At 40.8% G+C, this 25,309-nt stretch overlaps 1 protein-coding gene across 7 annotated transcripts; it reads right to left on the reverse strand.

Annotated features, from left to right (window-relative positions):
• Positions 1 to 1,231: 1,231 nt before the first annotated feature.
• SLC19A3 (solute carrier family 19 member 3) lies at positions 1,232 to 25,309 on the reverse strand. Of its 7 annotated transcripts, none has more exons than XM_059393645.1 (8): positions 24,523 to 25,309; positions 23,950 to 24,031; positions 19,222 to 19,491; positions 12,149 to 12,300; positions 9,362 to 10,187; positions 7,582 to 7,774; positions 5,767 to 5,908; positions 1,232 to 5,009 (listed from the first exon to the last, which is right to left on the reverse strand). In XM_059393645.1, exons 4-8 carry the CDS (start codon positions 12,296 to 12,298, stop codon positions 4,833 to 4,835), a joined length of 1,488 nt encoding a protein of 495 aa, XP_059249628.1. In that variant the 5' UTR covers positions 12,299 to 12,300; positions 19,222 to 19,491; positions 23,950 to 24,031; positions 24,523 to 25,309; the 3' UTR covers positions 1,232 to 4,832. The 7 variants fall into 7 exon arrangements, with proteins under 7 accessions (XP_059249628.1, XP_059249627.1, XP_059249624.1 ...); XM_059393644.1 differs by lacking the exon at positions 19,222 to 19,491 and adding an exon at positions 24,310 to 24,458 and having other exon boundaries at positions 25,205 to 25,306; XM_059393641.1 differs by lacking the exon at positions 19,222 to 19,491.

The raw sequence follows: 25,309 nt of genomic DNA on the forward strand, positions 1-25,309 counted from the left end.
AACGCAAGCCAACATCTTCCCCAGGCTGCCAAGATCGAAGGAACTTAATTCAGAATTTCTTCAGAATTTTGTGATCAGTGGCTCAAAGTCCTAGAACCACAGACTCAGAGAAGACTCCCAGGGCAGTCTCCCTCCCACTCAGTGTAGACACAACCAGAACCCTCCCCCTGCCCATCCCGGCCCTGTCCCCTGGCCTCCCACAGGTTATGTTTTTCTGCCTCTGCAAGAGTAAAGGAACATCCAATCAATGATCAGGTCAGAATATTGTGCTTTCGTCTTGCTTTTTTACTTTTCAACTGAATTTGAGGTGTTTTGATACATAGGACAGTATCTGTGCATCAGGAAAGAATGAGACGGACGCTGTCTAGACTCTAAAGCACATTTTGCCAGTTACCTGATTCTAGCTTTCCGTTACCAGGGAGCTATTTTCCAGATCTGGACATTGCAGGTAGCAACATGAAATAATTCTTAGGGACAGGCATGCAAGTGAATTCTGTCCAGTAGAGGGACCATCCTCTTTCCACGTGGCAAAAACTCTCCATGTTTCCAGTAAGCACATAAATGAGAAGGGGCTCTCGATTCTCTTCTGGATGTTGGAATAAGTAATAAGGAAGAAGCTATTTGTTGGGGGTGGCGATGGTGGAGGGAGAAAACAGGTGAAGGAGGTCAAAAAATTAGAAGAAATTAAATAAGTAAAAAATGCAGAAAAATGCGGAAAACAACTGTGCTCTGCTATGGCACGAGGGTGCACCTGTCCCCTCGGCCAAGGGAAGTGGTACGCGTGCGCCGCAGCCACGCAAACTCAGAGCTGCTGGGAGGCCTGGCCAGGCCGCCGGCCACCGCTCCTGTCATTTTTCCACGACGTTGGCAGGCACTTCCCTTGGACCTTTCAACACCCGCTACCGTGCGTGCCCCTTCCTGAAAGACCTGGTGACCCTGCTTATTTGTCAAATGCACCCCACGTGCCCCTTCACGTGACACCTTCCTTAAACTGGATCTACACATTTCACCGAAATCAAGGGCCTAGTATAGACAAAGGGCAAGTGTAGACAAGCTAGAATCATAACCTCTTTCTTCTCAGAAATGTTTACTCTTGTCATTTTGAGCCCCTTACTTCTGTTATTTGTTTATGAAGTCTGTTTGTCATTTCCACGAGTCCTTCTGTGTACAAAACAAAGCATTTAAGGTATTTCTCCATAAGGTGTTACAACCAGTCAAGAAACCCCACACCTTACAAAGCAAATCTATGTTTTAATATTAAAAAACCTTTCCCTTTAATGAGATACCAAATGAAAAAAACCTCTTTTTAAGATACTCTTTTGTCTTCTGCGTTTGTTCCTTTTGATTATACATGTACATTTAGGTTACTCCTGCATATTACAAAAAAAAAAGAAAAGAAAAAAATCAGAATGGTTACATGTAAAAAATAAAAATCTCCAGCTCCTTATTCTTCGATGCTAATTTATATCCCAAGAGGCTAAACACTTTTTAAAAGTTAGCATTTCAATTTCAGTTATGGTAATTTATGTGGTACAAGCATCAAAAACCATGGAAAGATGCCTTTTTCTCCCCTCCCCCATTCCTCATTACTCCATAGCAGGTAACTGTTAGCAGTTTTGTTTGTCCTGCCAGAAAAGTTGTATGTGTGTATGTAAGCTGATACAGGTATTTTTCTCCTTACTTTTGCACAAATAGTGAACTACCATACTCATTATTTTGGCACTTGACTTTTCCCACTTAATTTATTTTAGATACTTTTTAGTATGTAAGTATTTAGATACTGTAAGTATTTAGATACTGTACAGTATTTAAATACTGTAAGTCTCTTCCTTAATTTTTCATCCAGTTAATATTATTACAAGAGAATATATTGATGCACCATAATACATTTTCCCTGTCTCAATATAATGACATTTAAATAGCTTCTAATCCTTTGTTCTCGGAAACACTACTGTAATGAAAAACACCTGTGCGAGTCATTTCCGAGGCAGGCAGTGTTCATTAGTAATATATATTTCTACCAGAGAAATCTATAGGTGGAATTTGTAATTGGGAGAGTGTAGAATTTTCCTTCACAGCAATGAGGCAAATTTATACCCCCACCACTCATCTTTGAGACTGCCTGTTGACTCATCCCCAGATAACCAAGTGTATTGTTATACTTTTGGATTATTTTCTAGTCTGCCAGGTGAAAAATGGTATCTCATTATACTTTAATAAACGTTTCCTTCATGAGTTAATTTAAATATCATCTACATGTCCGGGCCATTTGTGTTTTGCCTTCTCTGAATTCCCTGTTCACATGCTTTGCCCATTTTTCTATTAGGTAACTGATCTTTTTCTTATCAGTTGATATTCATTCTTTCTAAATTAAGGAAAGCAGCTTTGAAGCATTGTAATATTTACTCCAGATTATCATCTGTCTTTTGGGTTTGTTTGCAGTGACTTTTCTTCCATACGTTAAGTTTAGTTTTATGCTGTCAATTCACTTTATTATATGACTTCAAGGTTTTACACTACTTTAGAAAGATTTGAGGTTATAAAATAACCTAGTATTTTTGTGGTTTCTTTTTTTTTTTTAAGTTTCATTCTTTTCTTTCTTAAAAAAAAAAGATTTTTAAAATTTATTTGACAGAGAGAGAGAGACTGTGAGAGAGGGAATATAAGCAGGGGAAGTGGGAGAGGGAGAAGCAGGCTTCCCCCTGAGTAGGGAGCCGCATGTGGAACTCGATCCAGGGACTCTGGAGTCAGGACCAGAGCTGAAGGCAGATGCTTAACGACTGAGCCACCCAGGTGCCCTTCTTTTTTAAATCTGTGCTTTAACACATATATATTGCATATGGATGGAGTTATTCTAGCATTCTTGGGTGCAACTTTGTTTTCCTTGAAGAAAATTGTTCCAATTTATTAAATATTCAGTCTTTTTCTTCCTTTTGTATGAGAAGCTATCTTAATCACAGTCTAACCCATTAGGAACTAAGAATTGATTCAGAACTTTTTACTCTTTTCCAGTGGACTGTCTCTTCATGTTGCTATGTTACTGCAGATGAGAGTTTAAATAGAATTTTATTCTCTGCAAATAATTAAATTTCATTTTCCCGCTTGATGAAGTATTTTCTTGGTTCTTTTTTGTTAATGTTCCAAATACAATTTAGAATCACTAGTTCTGGAAAAAAAAATGTATTTTTTTTTTTTTTTTTACCTCCGGGATAGGATTTAACTTATAAATTCATTTAGAAAGCATGATCATAGGGGAAGAGAGGGAAAAGTAAAACGACAAAACCAGAGAGAGACACAAACCTTAACAGACTCTTAATTATTGGAAACAAACTGAGGGTTGCTGGAGGGGAGAGGGGTGAGGGAATGGGCCAACTGGGTGATGGACAAGTAATGAGCTCTGGATATTATATAAAACTGATGAATCACAGACCTGAACCTCTGAAACAAATAACACATTATATATTAACAACAACAAAAAAGGAAAGCATGATATCTTTATATTTTTTTTCTTCCTAACCAAGAAGAAGATACACTTTTCCATATGTTTAGGCGTTACCTTGTAATCTACAGAAGTGTTTGTAGGCATATTCATATATGCTTCACACATTTATTAAATAGATTGCATGTAATTATTTTGTATTATTTTTGTTCTACCATAAATTGGGTATTTTACTCCCATGAATCTTCTAAATGGTCGTTGTATCATGAAGGCAGGTGATTTCTATATACTGCGATCTCAGCTTTTAGCTGAGTTTCCCGGGTATATACTTGCTTATGGAATAGTGAGAGTTTTACTTTGTCTTTTACAGTTCTTCTCATTTTTTTTTTGCTTGTGTAATTGTTTTGGCTTATACTTCTAGTACAATAAATTAAATGAGAATAATAGTGATCATCTTTTCCTTGGTTTTGATAGAAGTAGGAATGTCATTAGTTTTCTCTACTAAGTAAGTGTTGGCTTTGGGGCTGAATTTTATTTTCAGTCCATAATCGAATTTTAGAATTTGGAGAAAAGTGTATTTGAAACCTAAATCTTGAATCAGCATTCTTTATTTCCATGGCAGACTATTCCATGTGTCCTCTTTTGAAGTTTCAAAGGACACAAGCACAGGTGATTCTCAGCACAATTCATCAAAAATTTAGAAAGGCTCTTTAATATTTTTGCACACCTTATTTTATGTAGCACAATCTCTGCCATTTAAAAAGTAGGTGTTCCCCCTCATCAGTGTTTCTTACTTACAAATACTTTTAGAAACTCTGGAAATTTCTACTTAAGTTTTTCTATTTTAGAGATCACACCGACACGGCATTGGAGTGAAGAAAGGTCCTTAGAAATGGGACCTTGAAATTCTCGCAGAGAACTGCAAGGAATATAGAAATACACTTAATGAAAGAAGGAGGCAAATGGCTATGTGATTAAAAAAAAATGTCCATCTCTTGCCTGTTTTGGTAAGATAAAATATCTAAAACAAGCAAAGGGGTCAGTCCAGTTAGTATTTCTGCTTACGAATGGGGAACATCAACTGCAGGTTGAGTGGAGTTTTCTCGTGGTTTGTTTCCATGCCATTGATATGTCCTAGGGAGTAACCAAAACCAGAACTTCCCAATCCTTGCTACTTGTTGGGAGTACCCAACGTCGGCTATTTGACTGAGGCGACGGGTCTTGTCAGCTGCATCCAGCTGGGCACGTAGTATCTGGTCTAAAACTAAGATTTTGTTGTGGTTTTGAAAAGGTTCCTTGAAATCCAGGCTTTGGAAGTGTGTCAGTTTATGGCGCTCAGTGACTTTGTGACCAAGAAGGTCCTTGTTCAGTGGATGCAGTGGCTGCCGTAAGGTCAGAGCTTTGTTCCTGTAATGACATTCCTTGGTCCCTCTGGGTGGAGCTCATCTGGGTTCTGACTTGCTGGAGAGCTCTGTGCTTGCTTTTGGCATTTGGTTGAGTAGATGATGCATGTGCTTCTCGTTAGAAAAATGGCAGCAATAACGGCAAAATAACTCCCATAAACTAAAAACTAGAGAAAAACAAATGGAATTAATTAGACACACATAAAATATGACTGTGTATATCATTGATAATACACAGTCATGGCGCTGATTTGCTTGGATTGTGGGATGACTAAGACCTAGGACTTTAACATGCATCGTTTAGATTTGCACAAAATTTTCTTCTATCTTAGAAGAATCAGCTATAAAAGTGTAAGAAATGCAGTAACTAAGAATGTGGGTTCTGGAGCCAAGGTTGCTTGGGTTCAAACCCCATTTAACACCACCAAAGTGAAAAAAAAAAACACTAAATCCCACTGATCTATGTGTTTATGTCTTCAGGGTAGTGCAATGCTATGAGTAAATTTTATATAATGAGGCTACTTCTTACATGCTTTTCCCTCCCTTTCCCAGATCCAAATGTAAGATGTGACATTGGGCTAATTTCAAGTCCCGCGGTAGAGTAGGGAAAAGGAACTGAGCTCTGCAATCATGTACCATTTCGAGTCAAATCTCCTAACCCTTGGAAGGGAATTATGGGAGGGAGAGCAGACATACAGGGGACACAATGACCAGAGTAGCACCTGATGAGGTCTTAGGAGCCACAGGCAAACACTAACCGACTGTGCTTATTGCCGAAAACCTGTGTTACGGTATGATAATTAAGGAATTGCTTATTTTAAAAGTTGCCCAACTAAGCAATTCAAGAAATTAAATATTGGATTACCTAGGTATTCTGCATTCCCCCAGCTACCTGACTAGGAAAACAGTAATACTGCAGCTTACCTGAATGCTGATCGGCAGGTTGAGTCCTTTCTGATCTACAACAATCACTGTCATAATGGTCTGAATTACCAGTGCCATGAAGGTGTTCATTCCAAACACCAGGGCGTAGCGTTCCACACTCAGATTAACTGCGATCTGAAATCTGTCATTGAATGTTGAATTACGTTTCTTTTTAAACAAAATACACAAGGGACTCTTATCTTTAAAAGACAGAAACTGGAGATAAAAGTGATGTCTTGTTACCAATACTCTGTCTAAATCTCCTCCAGTTTAGACAAACAGGGAGAGCAAAGAAAGGGAATTAATTTTAAAAATACAACTGAAGGCTGAATTAGAATACCCATTGAGGAAATACAGCACAATTACTCCAATCCAATTTAATGCTTCCAAAAGTGAAAACTAAATATTCTAAGTTCTCATAACCTGAGAATATTCGATACTATCTGGTTTTAGATTCTGTTTCACAGTGAATTTTTATGAAAATGCCAGCAATATCCCATCTATGGAATCATTTGGAGAGTTATTCCTTTTTACTGTCAATTGTATCAACAGTTTCAAATTTGGGTAGGTGAGGTATTTATTCTTTCAGACAGCCAGATCTTGGCTGGCTGTGCAATGGAGTGAATCTATAATTAGTTTGCTTTTAATAATTATATAGATTTTGACATCTTACAACTCACGAATGATTGGCCAGTGTATGTTATTTAGAGCTCTTCTAAATAACAAAGGCAAAGACTTTTGGTTCTGAAGATTCTTTTTTTTTTTTTTTTTTTTTTTAAGATCTATTTATTTATTAGAGAGAGAGAGAGATCACAAGTAGGCAGAGGGGCAGGCAGAGAGGGGGGTGGGGAAGCAGGCTCCCTACTGAGCAGAGAGCCTGGTGCGGGGCTCAATCCCAAGGACCCTGAGATCATGACCTGAGCTGAAGGCAGAGACTTTTTAACCTACTGAGCCACCCAGGCGCCCCAGTTCTGAAGATTCTTAAAATGAAAAGAAGCAATGTAATCCTACCTTAACAATGTCCTCTCACATAAAAAGAGAAACTTAAGAGACATGAGTTTGATTCATTAAACTGACATATTTCCATTAAAAAAGTAAACTCGTCAATAAGCTTATTCTCTTTCTTTGGTTCCATCTTTTCAAAGTCTGCTTATATTCTTGTGTTTCATCAATTCCTTATCAAACATTTTTGACACATTAAATCCCAAAATTTAACAGAGTTTCTGGCTCTACTTCTTTCATATGATTTGAAATTCAAATATTTCTTATCTCTTTTAGTTAATACCAAAGCCTATTTCCTATAGTCAGCTCTCCCTGAACTTCTGTATGGAACAAAACATTTTTCATTGTTAAAACTATGATTTCTGGGATATACAGTTTTTTATAATCGCATCTACTTTTTTCAATATCCAACTTTTTATAACTTGCTGAGCCTATTTTGCTTCACACAAAAGTACATACCTGGAATGACACAAACAACTAAATGAAATTAACAATAAACTTAATCATTCAAAATCAGATTGCACCACACCTTGTTAGGGCAAAGAGTCTGAAATAAAAGTCACAATCATTGCTTTTGGTTATGAACCCACAGAGCTCTTTTTTTCTTTGATGACTAATCTTAGTAACATTCACAGGGCAAATAGTTAAGTGAAAACATGGCTTACCTGTGTCCCATTCAATACACAATCAACATTTAAAATACTACAATTGATTAAAATCCTTCCAAAGTTCTGCGAGGAACTACAGAAATGCTAGTGAAGAGAGAATATGGTGTGGTTTCAGGAGTGGAGAGAAATGGTTGGTAATACTTACACTGCTATGGTTATAAGCAACATATAGCTGGACTTGAATATCAGATAGCCAGCATAGCATGCCCAGATGTCGGTCGTGTAATGCATGAGAAACAGAGAGCCTGCGCTAATGATGGAGAAGATGGCTAGGGCCAGCTCCCCCAGAAGATCCCAGTTGACTTTCACATAGCCCACTGCAAAGGCAGCCACAGCCCCTGAAAAAGAAACATTAAGGGAACTCCAACACATTGACTTTGAGCATGGGATAGGTCAACATGCTCTCTTTACAAAGCCACATCCTGGGCAAATCTACAAGGTGAATACATGGTTTTCACAGAAACAGTGTGATCCACCCAAATGTGGATTTATCCTTTTCTCAACCGTGTTTTCTTTTAGCTTCTCTCTTTACCTACTCTTCTTTCAGTCTGGTAGTTGCCACAATTTTAATTGGCATCTGCTGCATGCCCTGCAGAGCACCCTGGAGAAGGGCCAGAAAGGTTCACAGCAGCGCGGGGAGGAGTGATACACAAACCCAGTCACTTGCTACAACATGCAAGGGGCTAGGACAGACAAGAGTGAAAGGGCTGCTCTGGTAGTATACCTAGCCTGTCCATACTTGCCTTTCTGTTTCATTGTTTATTGTAAATTTTTTCAGTGGGTTAAGGATGTGTTGCACTGGGTAGGTTGAGTCTTCACCTTAACCTTCTGGTCTCCATCTGGGTGTCTTTGAGATCTGGTCTCATTTACTTGAGATTTTCAGTGAACTCTGTACTGACTTATGGAGTTTAAGAGATTGAATAATTGGCAGTCATGACAGTTAGTATTTATAGTTTTTTTTTTTTTTATCAAAATGAAAGGTAAAACGTCTTATCAAAACAAAAGGTATTTATGTTTCAAATAACTGATATTTGATTAACTTTTCCATGTGTGAGCCAGGAAAGAATCAGTGCTACAAAGGAAATAAAATTCTTTTCCCTCTCCCCCAGAATTTGGAGCATAGGAGAAAGAATTTCAGTGAACCAATTCCAGCACAGTCCTGGTGTATAGGAGTTAAGGTGAAGCCTCCCAAAAGAGAGACAATAAGAGAACAGACACCACATGAGTTTCTGAAATTTTTGGTAAATGAGGGTGTGGAAATCTCCTACTTCCTAGAAAATATCTTTAAAGTCTCAGTTGAATTAAAGTTTCCACTTACCAGGATATAAATATTTATTGTAGAGTAAACTTCAAAGGCAGATTTCCTTCTGATATTGGAATCTTGACTCTCACATTTATTCCACTTCTCCACTTAAATTTCTTAAGAAAGCTACTTTGGGAAATTTTTGGTGTGGAACCTAGAATTGCTAAAGATGGGCACTAGCTAAATCAAGTCCTTTGTTAACAAAACGCTTCCCATTGTAATTTGGAAGTCTTGATTGATAGTTCAATCTATTTTACTAAACTAATAAAATCTCCTTACTTATATACAAGGTGAGTATTTTCCTTTGGATATAAAAATAACCTGGAAGAAGAAGCGGCATTATTAACCCCTTCCCTGATGGTGAATTGGAATCTTAAGAATTTGGCCAGAATTTAATCATTTGTTGCTTAATCCTGAGCTCTTGAGTTATTTGGCTGTAACTCTACCACATTGAATAGAAGTGTCATGGTCCTCTTTTTATTTTTTCCAGTGACTTCTATTTAAAAAAGAATATTAATACGCCCTCCAAACAAAACCAGTTTACCACCATGGAATTTAGCAACTGAAGACATAAACTTAATGGGAATAGCCATTAAAGGAAGATAAATCAATGTCTGCTTACCTCCAAAGGTTGCAATAGCTTCTACTGCCCCATTGTAGACGAAAGAACTCTGGGATGGTGCCTTGTAATCCCACAGGATTTGAACATAGTTCAAAACCTGGTTAAAACCTGCTGTTGAGAAGGCCCACCATAGGGACCAGTAAAATAGTCGCTTGGAGGAGTAGCACTCCTTCAGATCTTGGAACCACTGCACAAAAACATTCAACGCTACATTTCGCAGCATCGGGCTGCTCAAAGGACCACCATCCAGGTTCCCTGAAATGGTGGATATTTCTGAAGCGGGCTTCTCTTCACCGCCTGGTGTGTTAATTTTGTAAGATGCATCTGACACCTCATTTTTGTTCGGTTGCTTCTGTATTTCTTTGCTGGATTTTGCATGGAAAAACATGCTCTTCTTGGGCATTGGCAGGAAAAGGGACAAAACGAAGGCCACAGAGACGGAAGCCAAGGATATGACGTTGAGGTAAAAGTACGAGAGGCTGGCCAGGGACACCAGGAGCTGGGCTAGCACCGAGGCCGCTGTGTAGGCCACCAGCGTGATGCTCCTGCAGTAGCCGCTCACTTTCTGGTAGTGCTCAGGGCTGACCACGCTGTAAATGTAGGCATAGTACGCCACCTCGGTGGCGGTGACCATCCCGTAGAAGAACTCCACCACCTGCATGGCCTTCACTCCCTGGCCGAACAAGAGCAGCAACCATGTGATGATGAAGCTGACTCCTTGCAGGATGATGACTGGCTTGTAGCGGACGTAATCGGTCAGGATGAACACGGGAAGCAGCAGCACCAGGTAAGAGTATGTCCAGATTGGGAAGATCTCATTTGTGATCTGTGAGGTTGAAAAGCGGAGCACATGACCATGAGGCACCGGGAGGGGAAAGGAATACCTTTTCGGTAGTATGTTACTAAGGTACAGGTGGCTTGCCTAATAGCAAATTCCATATCCAGTTGGATGGAATGTTCTTCATATTATGGAAAAGCACAAGAGAAAACTGATTTTCTAGGAAGAGAGAGCTCCTCCCCCTTCTCCAAAACAAAACCAATTTATGAATGTATGCACCTTCCAACATAAGAATATATTTGCTTAATGTGCAATCTGAACTCTAAAGTTAAATAGTATATACATTTGAGTTAAATTAATTAAAAAATGCTCAACAGCCACTTTAGAATTTTTCAGGCTCTTCGAAAGTAGCATTCCTTCTTGTTCAAAGATTTTTAAAATTAGACAAAGTGGCTACAAAATTAGAAGTGAAAATCGTTTTGTTTATTTGATCCATCACCGTGTCATAAATATCTACAGTCTAGTGAACACATGAGAAGACAGAAAAGAGTAAATAACCTTGCACAATTACAAAGTGGGAACAAGTAATGCACTGGATTTTCCTCCTGGCCAAATTTGCTGGGTTCCCAAAGCCTTTCCCTCCCAGTTCTACTGGTTAATCTCTGCTTACTCAATTCTGCCCTCAACTTAAGGTGGGTATTTTGCAGCTATCATTGGAAATGCTGCAGACCTCAGTGATCAGTCCTAGAAAGGAAGGACGGAAGGGGCTGATCTTTGGGGCAAGATATGGGTATGGTGGCAGCTCTACCACACCAGCCTTTGTTTTGTGCCTCTGTTGTCCACAGCAACCTCTGTGGACCCTAAGGTCAACGACAAGGGAAACAATGAGGGAAAGTTCAGTGATTGGAAGGCTAGTGGGACTGAGTGGCACCTTGGAACCTGGGTACATTAACTGGTCCCTAGTGTTTGCAGAAGCAGACCCCACCGGGTTCACTGTTTGATTTGGGACCTGTATTTGTTAGTCCTTTGTTTCGTCTTCATCATGATAGGCTTCTACCTGGAGAAAATTAGAAACACAGCTGTGGCAAACTGATCTTACATTGCCGCACAACAAGCTTGCTTTTCTATCTGTAGCACCTCATCACCAAATTAACGAGTGTCGAGGAGCCTTCCAGGTGAAGCCACACTCTGCAGGACTTTTGTGGCTCTGGCTGGAGATGGGGATAAAACCAGCGCAGGCTAATTCTCCAGTTGGGTGAGTGCATTTTCTTGTTGCACTTATTATAAAAAAGGACGTGAAACTTTGAAGTAAGAGAATTTGGCCTTCCGGGGAAGATAAAACTGAGATAAAGCTGTTAATGTCTCACCGACTGGTTGATAGTTTCTCACAACTGAATAACTATCCTCAAGAACTGATATTATTCTTTATCAGATCCTGCTTATACCTCTGCAGCCCAAAACGTCGTGAGGACTGGAGGCCTGGCAGAGATTTTCCTCTAGGATTAGTATAACAGAATCAACTAAGTCCTCCATGAAAGTTACCATGGGTTAAGACTAATGGTAGAACTCCATAAAAGTTAAAATATTTATCAGACATATAATGTGCTATAGTTTCCCATTTTTGTAAGTGTGAGGAGGGAAAAGTAGTTTGAATCATTGTATTAAATGGCAAATATCATGAAAATGGGATCACTGAAGTCAATGGGTTAATGTCTCAAGTTGAATGAAGCCCTAACCCCACATCCTGTTCAAATCCTGTAAAATTAAACCATGTTAAGATATGTCTGTATGTGGGTGCCTGGGAGGCTCAGTGGGTTAAAGCCTCTACTTTCAGTTCAGGTCATGATTCCAGGGTCCTGGGACCAAGCCCCAAATCGGGCTCTGCTCAGTGGGGAGCCTGCCTCCCCCTCTCTTTCTGCCTGCTGCTCTGCCTACTTCAATCTCTCTCTGTCAAATAAATAAATAAAATCTTAAAAAAAAAAGATATGTCTGTATGTATATTAACTTACCTCTGAACTGGTCAGGTTTTTATCTGGTCCAGATAAATATGGTATAAGGAAGGGTTCTGAGGGTCTCATCATGGAGAAAAATCCAAATAAGCACAGGATCACCGTGGGATAAATCCAGGAATGACTTGGTGAAGTTCTGAAACAATCCATGGCTGATCAAATGGGAACAAAGTCAAAATTAGCTGATGTTTAATTACTTTTAGCATCCTGGATATAACGCAAAACTGATCTCTAAATGTTTTGTGAAAGGATAAAGTTTCATCTCTCTGCAGTTGAAATGGAAAGGCAAGTGATGAATGTGTTCTCAAATACTCCTTAGGGCTCCAGTCAAACCATCCTCTGTCAATGGGCTTCTTACTCATTATTGCTGGGACAGTTACACCTCCTTAAGTGTTCTTCATCATGAACGTGGTAAGGAGTACTTACTAATAAATGATAAACTTGGGTTAATTAATACTTGAAAGTAAGTAAAACATTGGCTGGTGAGTTATTGGTGTCCATGTGGTAAGTCAAGTACCTCTAGGAGGTCAAATCCAATTTTACCGCAGATTTAGTGGCTCAAGTTACTACTAATCTGCTCACTCTATTTTGTACTATGACCCTGACATCTTCCACACACTGAATGGCATGTATTTATTTATACATTTATCTCCCCATTAGACTGTCCCTTGCACTGTATGGTGCTTGACACATAACATATGTTCAAGATACTTTTGTTAGGTGTCTTCAATCTGATAATCTGTAATTCTTCAGTTAAAAAAATTAAGCCAGGGACGCCTGGGTGGCTCAGTTGGTTAAGCAGCTGCCTTCGGCTCAGGTCATGGTCCCAGCGTCTTGGGATCGAGTCCCACATCGGGCTCCTTGCTCTGCAGGGAGCCTGCTTCTCCCTCTGACTCTGCCTTCCACTCTGTCTGCCTATGCTCACTCTCGCTCGTTCTCTCTCTGACAAATAAATAAATAAAATTAAAAAAATAAATAAATAAAAAAATTAAGCCAGATAAATATCTGACTGGCCATTTTCCCCCATCTCTCCCCATTCCAGACTGATGCTAAGTCTACTTTGGGAAGGCAAGGCATCACTTCGTAGACTGCTCTTCTCCTTTTCATTACCGCTGGGCCCATTTCTTCTCTCTGTCTGCAGTTTCACACCACTCAGTAGGGCAGGGAGCTAATTAATAGTTCATGCTCTTTTTTTCTAAGCCACAAATAAAATTGCTTGAAATTCAAACTCCAGACAGAAAATCCAAAGGAGAATCTGAAACAGAAAAATTCCCTCTCACTCCTTCATATTTGGGATCCAGCTTTTTTTCACAAAGCCTCCACATTTTTGGTGGCCTTGGATGGGGAAACAAACTTACTGTAGAATGCTTTTGTGCATATTATCTAATTAAGTCCTAATAATAACTATAAAATAGATAGCATTCTCCCAAGTTCCCAGTTGAGCATGTAAGAGGTCCAAGGTATCCTACAACTGGCTTCAAACCACATGGTCAAGATTTGAATCCAGATCTCTAGGAATTCTCTCTGGGTCCTCTCCTGTGCTCCACTCTGCGTCATTCTGGTGGCCCTTCTTCCTGGGCTGCTGGCAGCAACCTAATGACCACCTTTCCCTGCAGTGAGGAATCTTTAGGATGAGGGTGTTCATGAAAACACTTTCTTTCCTCACTGCAAGGAAAGGATCTCTCATTGAGCTTCCAGGACCAACAGTAGCTTGAAAGCAGACCCGAGAGAGAGAAAAAGTGATGCTCACTCCAGAAGAGCAAGTCCCTGGATGCAATTCCAGGTATCCAAGAAGAGGAATTTGTTAGGGGCTAGAGAGGTGTGGAGGACCTTCTGGACCACCCTATCTTTTCACAAGTTGACCCCAGACAGTGGCATAGTCCTCTTAAGTTAAATGAGGGGAACGCTGTCTCTGTTTATGTCAACAAGACCCTTGATAGAAACAGTGCAGAGACAATGGAAATTGGAATTTGGATGAGATTATAACTGTGAGTAATGCTGACAATGTGAAAATTTTGCTAGAAGCATACTGGGTTTGACTGTCCTCAGCCTTCAATATCTGGGATTTATCTCTTCCTGGGTTGTTGCTAGAAACACTGGCAAACTACTGGGGCCTTCTTTCTTTGTGAGTCAGTTCTTGTAGAAAAGTCTGTCATGGGAAGGCAACTACTGAGGCTTGGCTATCTTTCAAAACGTGGTCTTAATAGGGTAACATCTACTGACTCTACATTTAGAACATTCTTTCCATCTATGCTGACTGTGGATTGTCTGCTACTTCAAAGTCATCATCTTCTCCATACATCTCAGAGAACTAAGTCTGCTCCTATGGTTCCCTGGGGTGTTAGGAGTGCCTTGGATTATCTATCCCTTCATCTCTTTACTATCCTAATACTCCTACCCAATGGCATTTGGCTGGAAAGGTCACACAGAAAAAGACGGTCTATGTCCCATGAGAGTGTAAGCAGAAGGGCAGGACTTTTTGTTCGGATGGTTCATGGCTCTATGTTTAGTGCCTATAAGAGTGTCCAACACTAGTAGAGCTTTGTCTGCATTTCCAGAGTGTACTTCTACCTGCATCAGGTGAAGGCCAAGGAGGTCCTTAATTCTACAAGTGTCTCAAGTTCAGTTGTGCATCTAAAATACAGAAAGGGAAATTAGAGAATCGATTCCATTTACTATAGCACCAAGAACCATAAGATACCTGGGAATAAACTTAACCAAAGAGGTAAAGGATCTGTACTTGAGGGACTACAGAACACTCATGAAAGAAATTGAAGAAGACACAAAAAGATGGAAGACCATTCCCTGCTCTTGGATCGGAAGAATAAACATTGTTAAAATGTCTATACTGCCTACAGTCATCTATACTTTTAATGTCATTTATATCAAAATTCCACTGGTATTCTTCAAAGAGCTGGAGCAAATAATCCAAAAATTTGTATGGAATCAGAAGAGACCCCGAATCACTAAAGAAATGTTGAAAAACAAAGATAAAACTGGGGGCATCACGTTACCTGATTTCAAGCTTTATTACAAAGCTGTGATCACCAAGACAGCATGGTACTGGCATACAAACAGACACATAGACCAGTGGAACAGAGTAGAGAGCCCAGATATGGACCCTCAACTGTATGGTCAATTAATCTTCGACAAAACAGGAAAAAATATACAGTGGAAAAAAGACAGTCTCTTCAATAAATGGTGCTGGGAAAACTGGACAGCTATATGTAGAAGAATGAAACTCGACCATTCTCTTACACTGTACACAAAGATAAACTCAAAATGGATAAAAGACCTCAATGTGAGACACAAATCCATCAGAATCCTAGAGGAGAACATAGGCAGTAACCTCTTCGATATCAGCCACAGCAACTTCTTTCAAGATATGTCTCCAAAGGCAAAGGAAACAAAAGCGAAAATAAACTTTTGGGACTTCATCAAAATCAAAAGCTTCTGCACAGCAAATGAAACAGTCAAGAAAACAAAGAGGCAACCCACGGAATGGGAGAAGATATTTGCAAATGACAGTACAGACAAAAGGTTGATATCCAGGATCTATAAAGAACTCCTCAAACTCAACACACACAAAAGAGGCAATCATATCAAAAAATGGGCAGAAGATATGAACAGACACTTCTCCAATGAAGACATACAAATGGCTCTCAGACACATGAAAAAATGTTCATCATCACTAGCCCTCAGGGAGATTCAAATTAAAACCACATTGAGATATCACCTTACACCAATTAGAATGGCCAAAATTAACAAGACAGGAAACATGTGTTGGAGGGGATGTAGAGAAAGGGGAACCCTCTTATACTGTCGGTGGGAATGCAAGTTGGTGCAGCCACTTTGGAGAACAGTGTGAAGATTCCTCAAGAAATTAAAAATAGAACTTCCCTATGACCCTACAATTGTACTCCTGGGTATTTACCGCAAAGATACAGATGTCATGAAAAGAAGGGCCATCTGTACCCCAATGTTTATAGCAGCAATGGTCACGGTCGCCAAACTATGGAAAGAACCAAGATACCCTTCAATGGACGAATGGATAAGGAAAATGTGGTCCTTATACACTATGGAGTATTATGCCTCCATCAGAAAGGATGAATACCCAACTTTTGTAGCAACATGGACGGGACTCGAAGAGATTATGCTGAGTGAAATAAGTCAAGCAGACAGAGTCAATTATCATATGGTTTCACTTATTTGTGGAGCATAACAAAAAGCATGGAGGACATGGGGAGTTAGAGAGGAGAGGGAGTTGGGGGAAATTGGAAGGGGAGGTGAATCATGAGAGACTATGGACTCTGAAAAACAATCTGAGGGGTTTGAAGTGGCGGGGGGGTGGGAGGTTGGGGTACCAGGTGGTGGGTATTATAGAGGGCACGGATTGCATGGAGCACTGGGTGTGGTGAAAAAATAATGAATATTTTTATGCTGAAAATAAATAAATTAATTAAAAAAATAAAATGGGGTAATGATGCTAAATATGTGTGCACTTTCTGTGAGCATCAAGCATCCTGACTGATATCTGGAGGCACCATATAGGGCACAGAGTGACAAACACATGGCTTCTCTCTTCCCTTTTCTCTCATCATGTTGGAGGATCCATAGTGATTCTAGCTTAACAAGGCAAAAACAAGGGAAGATCTCTGACCGTAGTTGAAAACTGAGAAAGATCTGGGGGGCTCACACCTGCATCCTAGGATGCTGGGCTTCCTTTCCTTGCTCCTTTGCCAGCCTCCTTCCCACAGAAAAAAACACAGGCTCCAAAGCTAGATTTTCTGCCAGAGGAAATAAGATAAAGCATCTAACCAAACATTAGCAGGAATCCTTTAGCCCGGGGAGGACTGGGCAGAGCAGCAGGAGTGACCAGACCCTTTCCGAGGCCAAGTCTTGCCTTCAGCTTGCAGGGCTCCAGCCTGGTCACTGCCTGCTGGGAGACTTCTCAGAGGCGAGTATCTGGCTGTTCTTTCTCCTTCCCCCAGCCCAGGATCTCTTTGTCTAGCACGGGCCTCATTCCAGAATCCTTTCCTACTCTGCCTACTTAACAAAGACCTTGTGAACTTGACTCGCCCATCACATCGCCTGGGAACTGGATAAATAGGGACCCCTGGACTCCGTCCCTCACGTGTGGCTCAGGAGGCCAGGGAATCTGCATTTATACAGAATGATTCTGACACAGGAGGCCCAAGGACCACTTGTCCCCTTCCCATGCCCTGGGGCAAACTGGCTGCATGCCACAGCCTTAGAGTTTAACAAGGTGGAGGGGGAAGTGGATGGAAATTGTCCAGGAAGTTTTTGCAAAACTACACATAGACATGAGACCCTGGCATTCCAGGCCCTGAAGAGTCCAGGACAGCTGGAAACATTCTCCGGTGACTCTGATGTTTTGGACATGCCTCTCACACTCTGTCTGCCCAACCCACGAACCCTTTCATGTGCACAAATCACTCCCTATTTGTGACCCATTCCTTCCCAGGCAGCTGAAAGCCTTTTTCAGTAGGGGCCCTGGAGTGTCTGTGTCTCATTGTGAATAAATACCATACAGCACACAGGTATCTGAAATTCTCCAGCCCAGCATCGCCTTTCACCCACCATCTGAAGGCAGTGATTCTTCTCTTACGTATGTAAGAGGCTGCAAGCCACACAGGTAAAATGACAGCAATCTATCAGCTATTGTCTGCTTGGCTCCTGCTTGACCCCAAATATTGTATTCGTTGCTATACATAATTATTGTCTCTAGCCCTTAGAACAATCCTAATTATATACATTACATATATTGATCTATAATTATGTGTTTTATATAATTGTATAAGATATTTATTGTATAAATAATTATATTATTAAATTCGGTTTTATTAAATAAATATAATTATGTGATATAATATATATATATATTTTTAAGATTTTATTTTTTTGACAGAGAGAGACACAGTGAGAGAAGGAACGGAAGCAGGGGGAGTGGGAGAAGGAGAAGCAGGCTTCCGGCTGAGTAGGAAGCCCAATTCGGGGCTTGATCCCAGGATCCTGGGATCATGACGTGAGCAGAAGGCAGACTGAGCGCCGTGTCCAGCTCTGCACTGGGTGGGGAGCCTGCTTAAGATTCTTTCTCTCCTTTTCCCTTTGCTCCTCCCCCATGCTCACCCAAGCTCTCTATCTCTCTCAGAAAAGAAGAAAAGGAAAAAAAAAGAAGTTGCAGAGGAAAATATAGGACTAAATATTTATTCATGTCTCTCAGAAACATCCCTGTTAAGGTCATCATAGAACACCTGTTCTCTTTGGGAGGGTCTCAGCCTTCACAGCAAAGCAGCATCCTGGAAAAAAACTGTACTTTTGCTACTTTTCCATTTATCATTATTTTTGACCTTGTAATTTTTATCCTCCTCCTAGAGAATACTCTAAACCTTCCCTCATTTCATTGATTCTTATTCAAGGACAGGAATCAGATTGATTTTCTCACTTTGACTGTTTTCCAGATAAGATAATCCTTTTAAAAGTTGCTCCTGTAGTAATAATTCTCATATATGACTCATACGCTCCATTACCACTTTTCAAAAGCGCAAGAACATCATATGGGCGGTTGGTTGAAAGAAAATACAATAAAAGTATATTCTTTAAACAAAAGTCAGCTTATTGGACTATCCTGATTTGAAATCTATAGTGAAAATGCCAGAAATAACATGAAAGACTGAGAGAATCAGCTGCTCCTTCAGGAGGAGACATGGTGCAGCAGCTGTATCTCCCCCAGAGCTTACCTGGGGCAGCTGGGCCATGTGGGAGAGCTCTTCAGAGGTCTAGCAACAGCAGATGGAGGAGGTAAACGCTGGGCATTAGCCTCTGGTGGCCCCGGGCGGGGTGCAGTCTCTTTGCTCTGCCTGCCCAGTGGACTAGAGAGCACCTACTTCTGACCCAGTTGCACCATCTGCACACGTGTAACACATCACGTGGGCCCCAGTGGTAAATGGGCCACATGCACTGTTGGGGTTGCCAGCCAGCACATGTGACCTTCTATGAGCTTGGGAGACCTCGAAACACCTTTGCACTGGGAAGTGATCCATCTAAATTACCTTGGAGATGATTTGTTCCTCATTCTTTTTGCTGGTAAGAAAATAATGATGATTTTTCCATTAAAATTCACCAAGGACCCTCCAGAAAGAGTCTGGTCTCTTCTCTCAGTCTCTACTTGGGGTCTATTTCTGGAAGGCCACCTACTTCTGCTGCCACTTCCCTTTCTTCAGAGACCATAGGATGCTGTAGCCTTCTTCAGAATCACAGTTCCCTGGTGAGTGTAGCGAGACCAACTTTGTTTTATGGTGCTCATAGACCTTTCCCATCTCCTAAAAAAATGTAAGGATTACTTATGTTTCAGCTATGATCAAGTTGTGCTGGGTAGCTTCTCATTATTTTTATTCTTATCTTTCTTAGAACAATTTCTTTTAATTCATCCTCTTATGTGTGTTTCCAATCTCTTGCTATCAGAGTTCAAGTTTTTATCTGTGCTTTCATACCAATCATTATCATATTATTGACTTTTCCCCTTGTTTTTATTCTTTTAACCATGTCTTTACATCTTTCCAACTGGCTTCAGGCCAATATCTTTTCTGTATGAATGTGCATAGCTTTAATAATCATAATCATAATCATAAATATTATTTGACTTATAATAGTGTCCTCGAAATTCCCAACTTACTTATATTGACCACAAAAGAAGTTCACTGGTCATTATAACCCTATGGTATGGAGAAAAGAAAACCTTTTGTTTATCATTGCCAGGATCCCCATTTGGATTGAGTTGTAAGGTAAACCTAGAACTCACATTGCTTAAGTCTACAACCAGTCACTTGGCTGTATTTCCTTAACTAACTTATAGACTCATTGTGTGAACTAAACCTTTTCCATATTTGTCCATTTCAAAATTTTCATGTGTTTTTCATCTATGCCCTGGAGAACTGTATTGGGCCTGTGCCGATGTAGACCTTATCTAAGTGGGAAGCATGGAAAGTGTCCAATTTCCTAAACAATAGGCTATCCATGTGTACTACTGTGTAGGTATAGGAAAACTTTGTGGCCACAAATATTTCTAGGAGTGTATTTCCAGTAACATACAATAGACAACTATTAAAAAGCAAGAACTATAGAAACTGGCATACACTAGTGGGCCTCCGGTCTCCTTGAGGCCTGGGTGGACCTCCCAAGTTAGGGGGACTTTAGGGTGACCACATTCCTCAGCCCACTCTGAGAAAATGGAATTCTCCTCCCACTGCTGGAGACTTCAGAGCTGTGGCCTCCCTGATGCCGGGGAACAAGATGACCTATCAAAGCAAAGATGTTTCCCAAATGTGGTTTTTCCAAAGGTTTCCCACAACCCTGGTATATCAGAGACTAGGTCAGCAGAAAGGAGCCATTTCCTCAAATCCTCTCCTATGTTTGTTTAGAAGATGCTGCCAAGATTAACTGAGGTGCTAATACGTTTGGAGAAAACTATCTAGAATCCCCAGTCTCCACTCAATTCCTGTCCGATTCTCCCTACTAAACATTTCAGTCGTCTTAGAAAGGGTGCTTGACAAGGCAACTAGCCTCTGAGAATGGGCTACCCTAATTTTCAGACTATTCTCCAGAACCTTTACTGCAGTCAAAACATCAATTTCCAATAACACAGCCTCAGGTTGGCATTTTAAAATAACCATGAATCTCACCACCTCTAAATGCCAAAGGACTTGGGACATCAGGTCAAGAGAGATGACATCTGCAAAGGGTTTCACTCCCCAAGCTCCAAAGCTGTTTTAGAAACAGAGTGAGGGCCAGTATTGGTCCCATTTTCCAAAAACTCATCGTTCAGGTTTTTCAATGCCGCTGGAGCCAAGCCCCTCACCAGACAGAAGCAAACCCAAAATCTGACTACTGAGAACTGAAATATATGCCTGTCACTGACAGTAGAGTATAACACTAATTATGCCTTTCAATCTACTTGCTATTAATGGAGAAGAGAATAGGACTTTGAGTGAAAACATCCAAATAAAGGGAGGGACTGTCTGCATAAGTCAAGCCAGCCAATGTGGGAGACAAGCATAGGGAAGTGATTGCAGGGAGTTGCTAAATTACCATTCCTCTGTTGCAAAATCCTGGATGGGAGGGTGTTTTCACCAATTTCCAGTATCTTAGCCTTCGTCTACCTTAAAATGCATTTCACTGATCTCTACTTCACTCCATACGCCAAAACTAATTTGACATCATCTATTCCAGGAACCACAGAGTAACCTCTAAGGAAAACAGATGATTATGACACAGGGATTGCAAAATGTGTCACCGAAATGGTAAGAAAGACTCGACTTAAAATAAATCGATAAACTGGATTTCATCAGAAAACCGTATCTGCTACTTCACAGATACCATTAGGAAAATGGAAAGGAAAACCACAGGTTTTCCATTTTATAACCACTAGAACACCTAAGCACAAACAGACTAGCAAACCGAATGTTAACAAAGATTTAGAATTCATACACATTGCTTGTGGGAAAGTAAAATGATACCAACTCTTTGGGAAACCATTTGACACTCTATACAAGAAAATTCATATACTCACAATAGTGAAAAAACAGGAAGAAGCTGAAATGTCTATTGAAAGTGAATGGACAATATTATATATATAAGCAACAAATACTGCTTTAATCAGCAACAAGAAGCATTGAACTACTGCACAACTTGCATGAATGTTTATAAAGTTATGCTCTGTCAAAGAATCCAGACACAAAACTGTGATTCCATTAATGTATATAGTCCTAAAACCAGCAGAACTAATCTACAATGTAGAAACTGGATCAGTAGTAGGTAGCCCAGGGTGGGAGACAGGGGAGGAACTGACTGCAGTAGAGCACAAGGGAACTTTTGGAGTGATGAAATATCCTATATCTTGATGAGATATGGATACATGGGTGTATATAACTGCAAACACTCAAACTTAAAATCCATACTTTATATTGTATGTAGATTATGCCTTAAGTAAAAAAAAAAAAAAAAGAAAAAAAATCTACTCCTTCTCCCCATCCCCTACCCCTTAAAAACATTTCATTCTGTGGGACCCTCTGCGGCCTTGGACTTCTCTTATTGTTGTAAGCACTGAGGTTTTTCAAATTCTACATGGGACAGTCTGAAAACAGAACAGCATCTTTCTAACTGGGTCTTCCCTAGAAAATTTAGAACAGAAACCGTGCCCACAAATCAGAGCTAGGACAGACCCACAAGCTTTGGAAGCCTGGTCACACAGAACATCCTTCGAAGTAATACAAAGAGAAATCAGAGTTACCTGTTTCTTTTGTGTCCTGAGCTTATTTCTTTCTAAAACCGAGTCCAGTTTCCTGCCTTCAGATCCAACTCCTGCTCCTTCCTGATGTTCCCTGCTGGGAGTCCCTGTCCCATTGCCCCACCCTCTCCTGGGAGTCTGGAGTCCTTTAGAACTGAGCTGTCAAGAGCAATGGCTTTATACACCAGAGCCCACCCCCTTCTGAGGGCTTGCGACACAGGAACCCAACTCTTCCGCAGCCACCCTCTTTTTGGAATCTCATTAGAAGGAAAAAACCCAAACAGAGAAACAGATCTTTGTGAAACAACAGAGAGGTAAACATATCAAAAACACCTTTTCCTGAATGCTAGAACTAAAATAATCTAGTTTTTCTCGAATTTTCTATTAAGTACTTAGAATCTCAGGAAACCAGGAAGTAGAACTATCACCTACCATCCACTCATAAGGTTTTCTGTAACCCCCCCCTCCATCCAGCCTCCAAGAAAAAAAATAAAAGACAAAAGCAAACACTAGGGAAGTTTGCGGAAATGAAGCTCTCCACACAACTTCAAAGAGCATGAATGAGGTGTGAACTGCATACTCAACATGCAGGCCAGAAGAGTTCTGCTTCTGGTCAAGACCACTGTAAGAGCAGATGCAAGTGATCTTTCGAACACATGCTTCGGATTCCATTTTGTCATCTATGGCATTATTCTTTTTGGCTCGTGTGAAACATTTGCTGATGAAGTCATCATCCCCTTCCAGGCTTCATCCTTCATCACCTCATCCTTTTCCAAAAATTATTTTTTTTAAAGATTATTTATTTAAGAGAGAGGGGTGAGAGGGGTAGAGGGAGAGAAAGAGAATCCTGAAGAAGATCATCCCCCTTAAAGCGTGATGTGGGGCTTGATCTCATGTCCCTGAGGTCATGACCTGAGCCGAAATCAACAGCTGGATGCTTAACCATCTGAGCCACCAAGGCGCCCCCCAAAATTATCTTTTCATACTTGTTACCATTCATCATGTCTCTAGCTTATCCAAATAACTTCCAATTTATTCCTTTATTCTAAATGATTTGCTAATAGTTGTTAATAACGGAATGGACTATTTAAAACTCTGACATCTTATTGCAGACCTTCCCGGCTTTAGGCTTTATCCCCCACTCTCTTTTCAGGTTTGGGTTTGTGGTGGCCACGGTTTAGTGGAAAAAACATGACTTTGGAGTCCAAAGCTCCAATTCCTCCTCACCTCACCCCTGTTTGTGCCAAGTACTTAACCTCCTCAAGCTTGTTCTTAAAATGTGGATAACCAGATGCCTGAGTGGCTCAGTTGATTAAGCATTTGCCTCTTTGGCTCATGATCCCAGGGTCCTGGGATGAGCCCCACATCAGACTCCCGGCTCAGTAGGGATCCTGCTTCTCCCTTTCCCTTGGTCTGCCACTCCGCCCACTTGTGCACTCTCTTTCTCTCTCTCTCAAATATTAAAAAAGAAACAAATGTGTACAACCATACCCACCTCACGAGGTTGTTCAGGAACTGCTCAGTCTCGTTCTAGGCACATAGCAGTTGCTCAATAAAGCTTCCTTCCCATCTGCTTCCTGTAAGCACACGTAGCAAATTCAACCAGAATGAACACAGCTGGGCACTCATAGATCAGAGAGTGTAATCTCAGAAAACAGACACAGTAAATAACTTCACCTAAATTCATTTAAATATTTATCCTTGAATTATCCAACTTTTAGAAACCATTGATAATCTCTGAACAACAATGACTGAGAAAACCTAGTATTTTTGTTCATTTCAGCTACTTCCAAGGCAGTGTGAAGAAAAACATATTCGGAAGTTAGTTATGTTTGGTTCTATTTAAAATATGTACCTTGGGGCACCTGGGTGGCTCAGTGGGTTAAAGCCTCTGCCTTCGGCTCAGGTCGTGATCCCAGGGTCCTCGGATAGAGCCCTATATCGGGCAGCAAGGAGCCTACTTCCCTTCCTCTCTCTCTGCCTGTCTCTGCCTAATGGTGATCTCTGTCAAATAAAAAAAAATAAATAAAATCTTTAAAAAATAAAAAAAAATTAATAAAATATGTACCTTAATGAAAACACACTTTGCCTTAGGAGATACAAATGTATTCCAGTCTTGATAGCAGCAAAGACAGTTCTGTAGGAGTATTTGTAGAGAACATTTTCTTTTCAAACTTTAAGTAACCCAAATCCTCACATCTATTGCACATTTATAGCGGCAATCCTGACTTGACAAATCATTAGGTATCCTTCCCAGGAATATTATTGTAAGATATGGTTGTGTTTCCCTTTAATCTCAGTTAACGGAGTCTCTAAATAGAGTCCTATTTCCCTTCATTTCCAAGTCCCATTTTTCTCACTGGGGCCTTTTTCTCCGTTCTTGGGTTGGGATCTAGAATTCTGCGCTCAAGTTTCCTTTCAGTTAGAAGCGGTGCACGTGGGTATAACGGTGGGGGATGCTGACCCTTTCCCGGGGTCGTGGTCTCATTTAATTGGCTTGGCAGATGGCTGAAAGTGAGATTCTCGCAGACCTAGTTGGGGAGCCTCAGCATCGGGCAGGCAGGAGAGCACAGGAGCCTCAGCGCGACGTCGCTCAGGGCGCGCGATGGAATCCAGGCCGGTCCCAACCTGTCCGCTGCCGCGCAGGTACTCGTCCCGCCCGCGCCGCGGAAACTGGAAGACGGAGGAGTGCCGCGGCCCAGAGGTGATGGTGTTTCTGCCAGAGATTCGCTTCCCGCATCTAGTCTTACCTAGAGGAGGGGCTGTCTGGTCGCCAGATCGCTCACATCCCCAGAGAACAAGCCCCCGGCCGACCCACCGGGTGAAGCTTAGCGCTGACTGTAGGGGCGGGGGCG

The sequence above is a fragment of the Mustela nigripes genome, chromosome 3 (assembly GCF_022355385.1).
Source record: "Mustela nigripes isolate SB6536 chromosome 3, MUSNIG.SB6536, whole genome shotgun sequence".
Lineage (NCBI taxonomy): Eukaryota > Metazoa > Chordata > Mammalia > Carnivora > Mustelidae > Mustela > Mustela nigripes.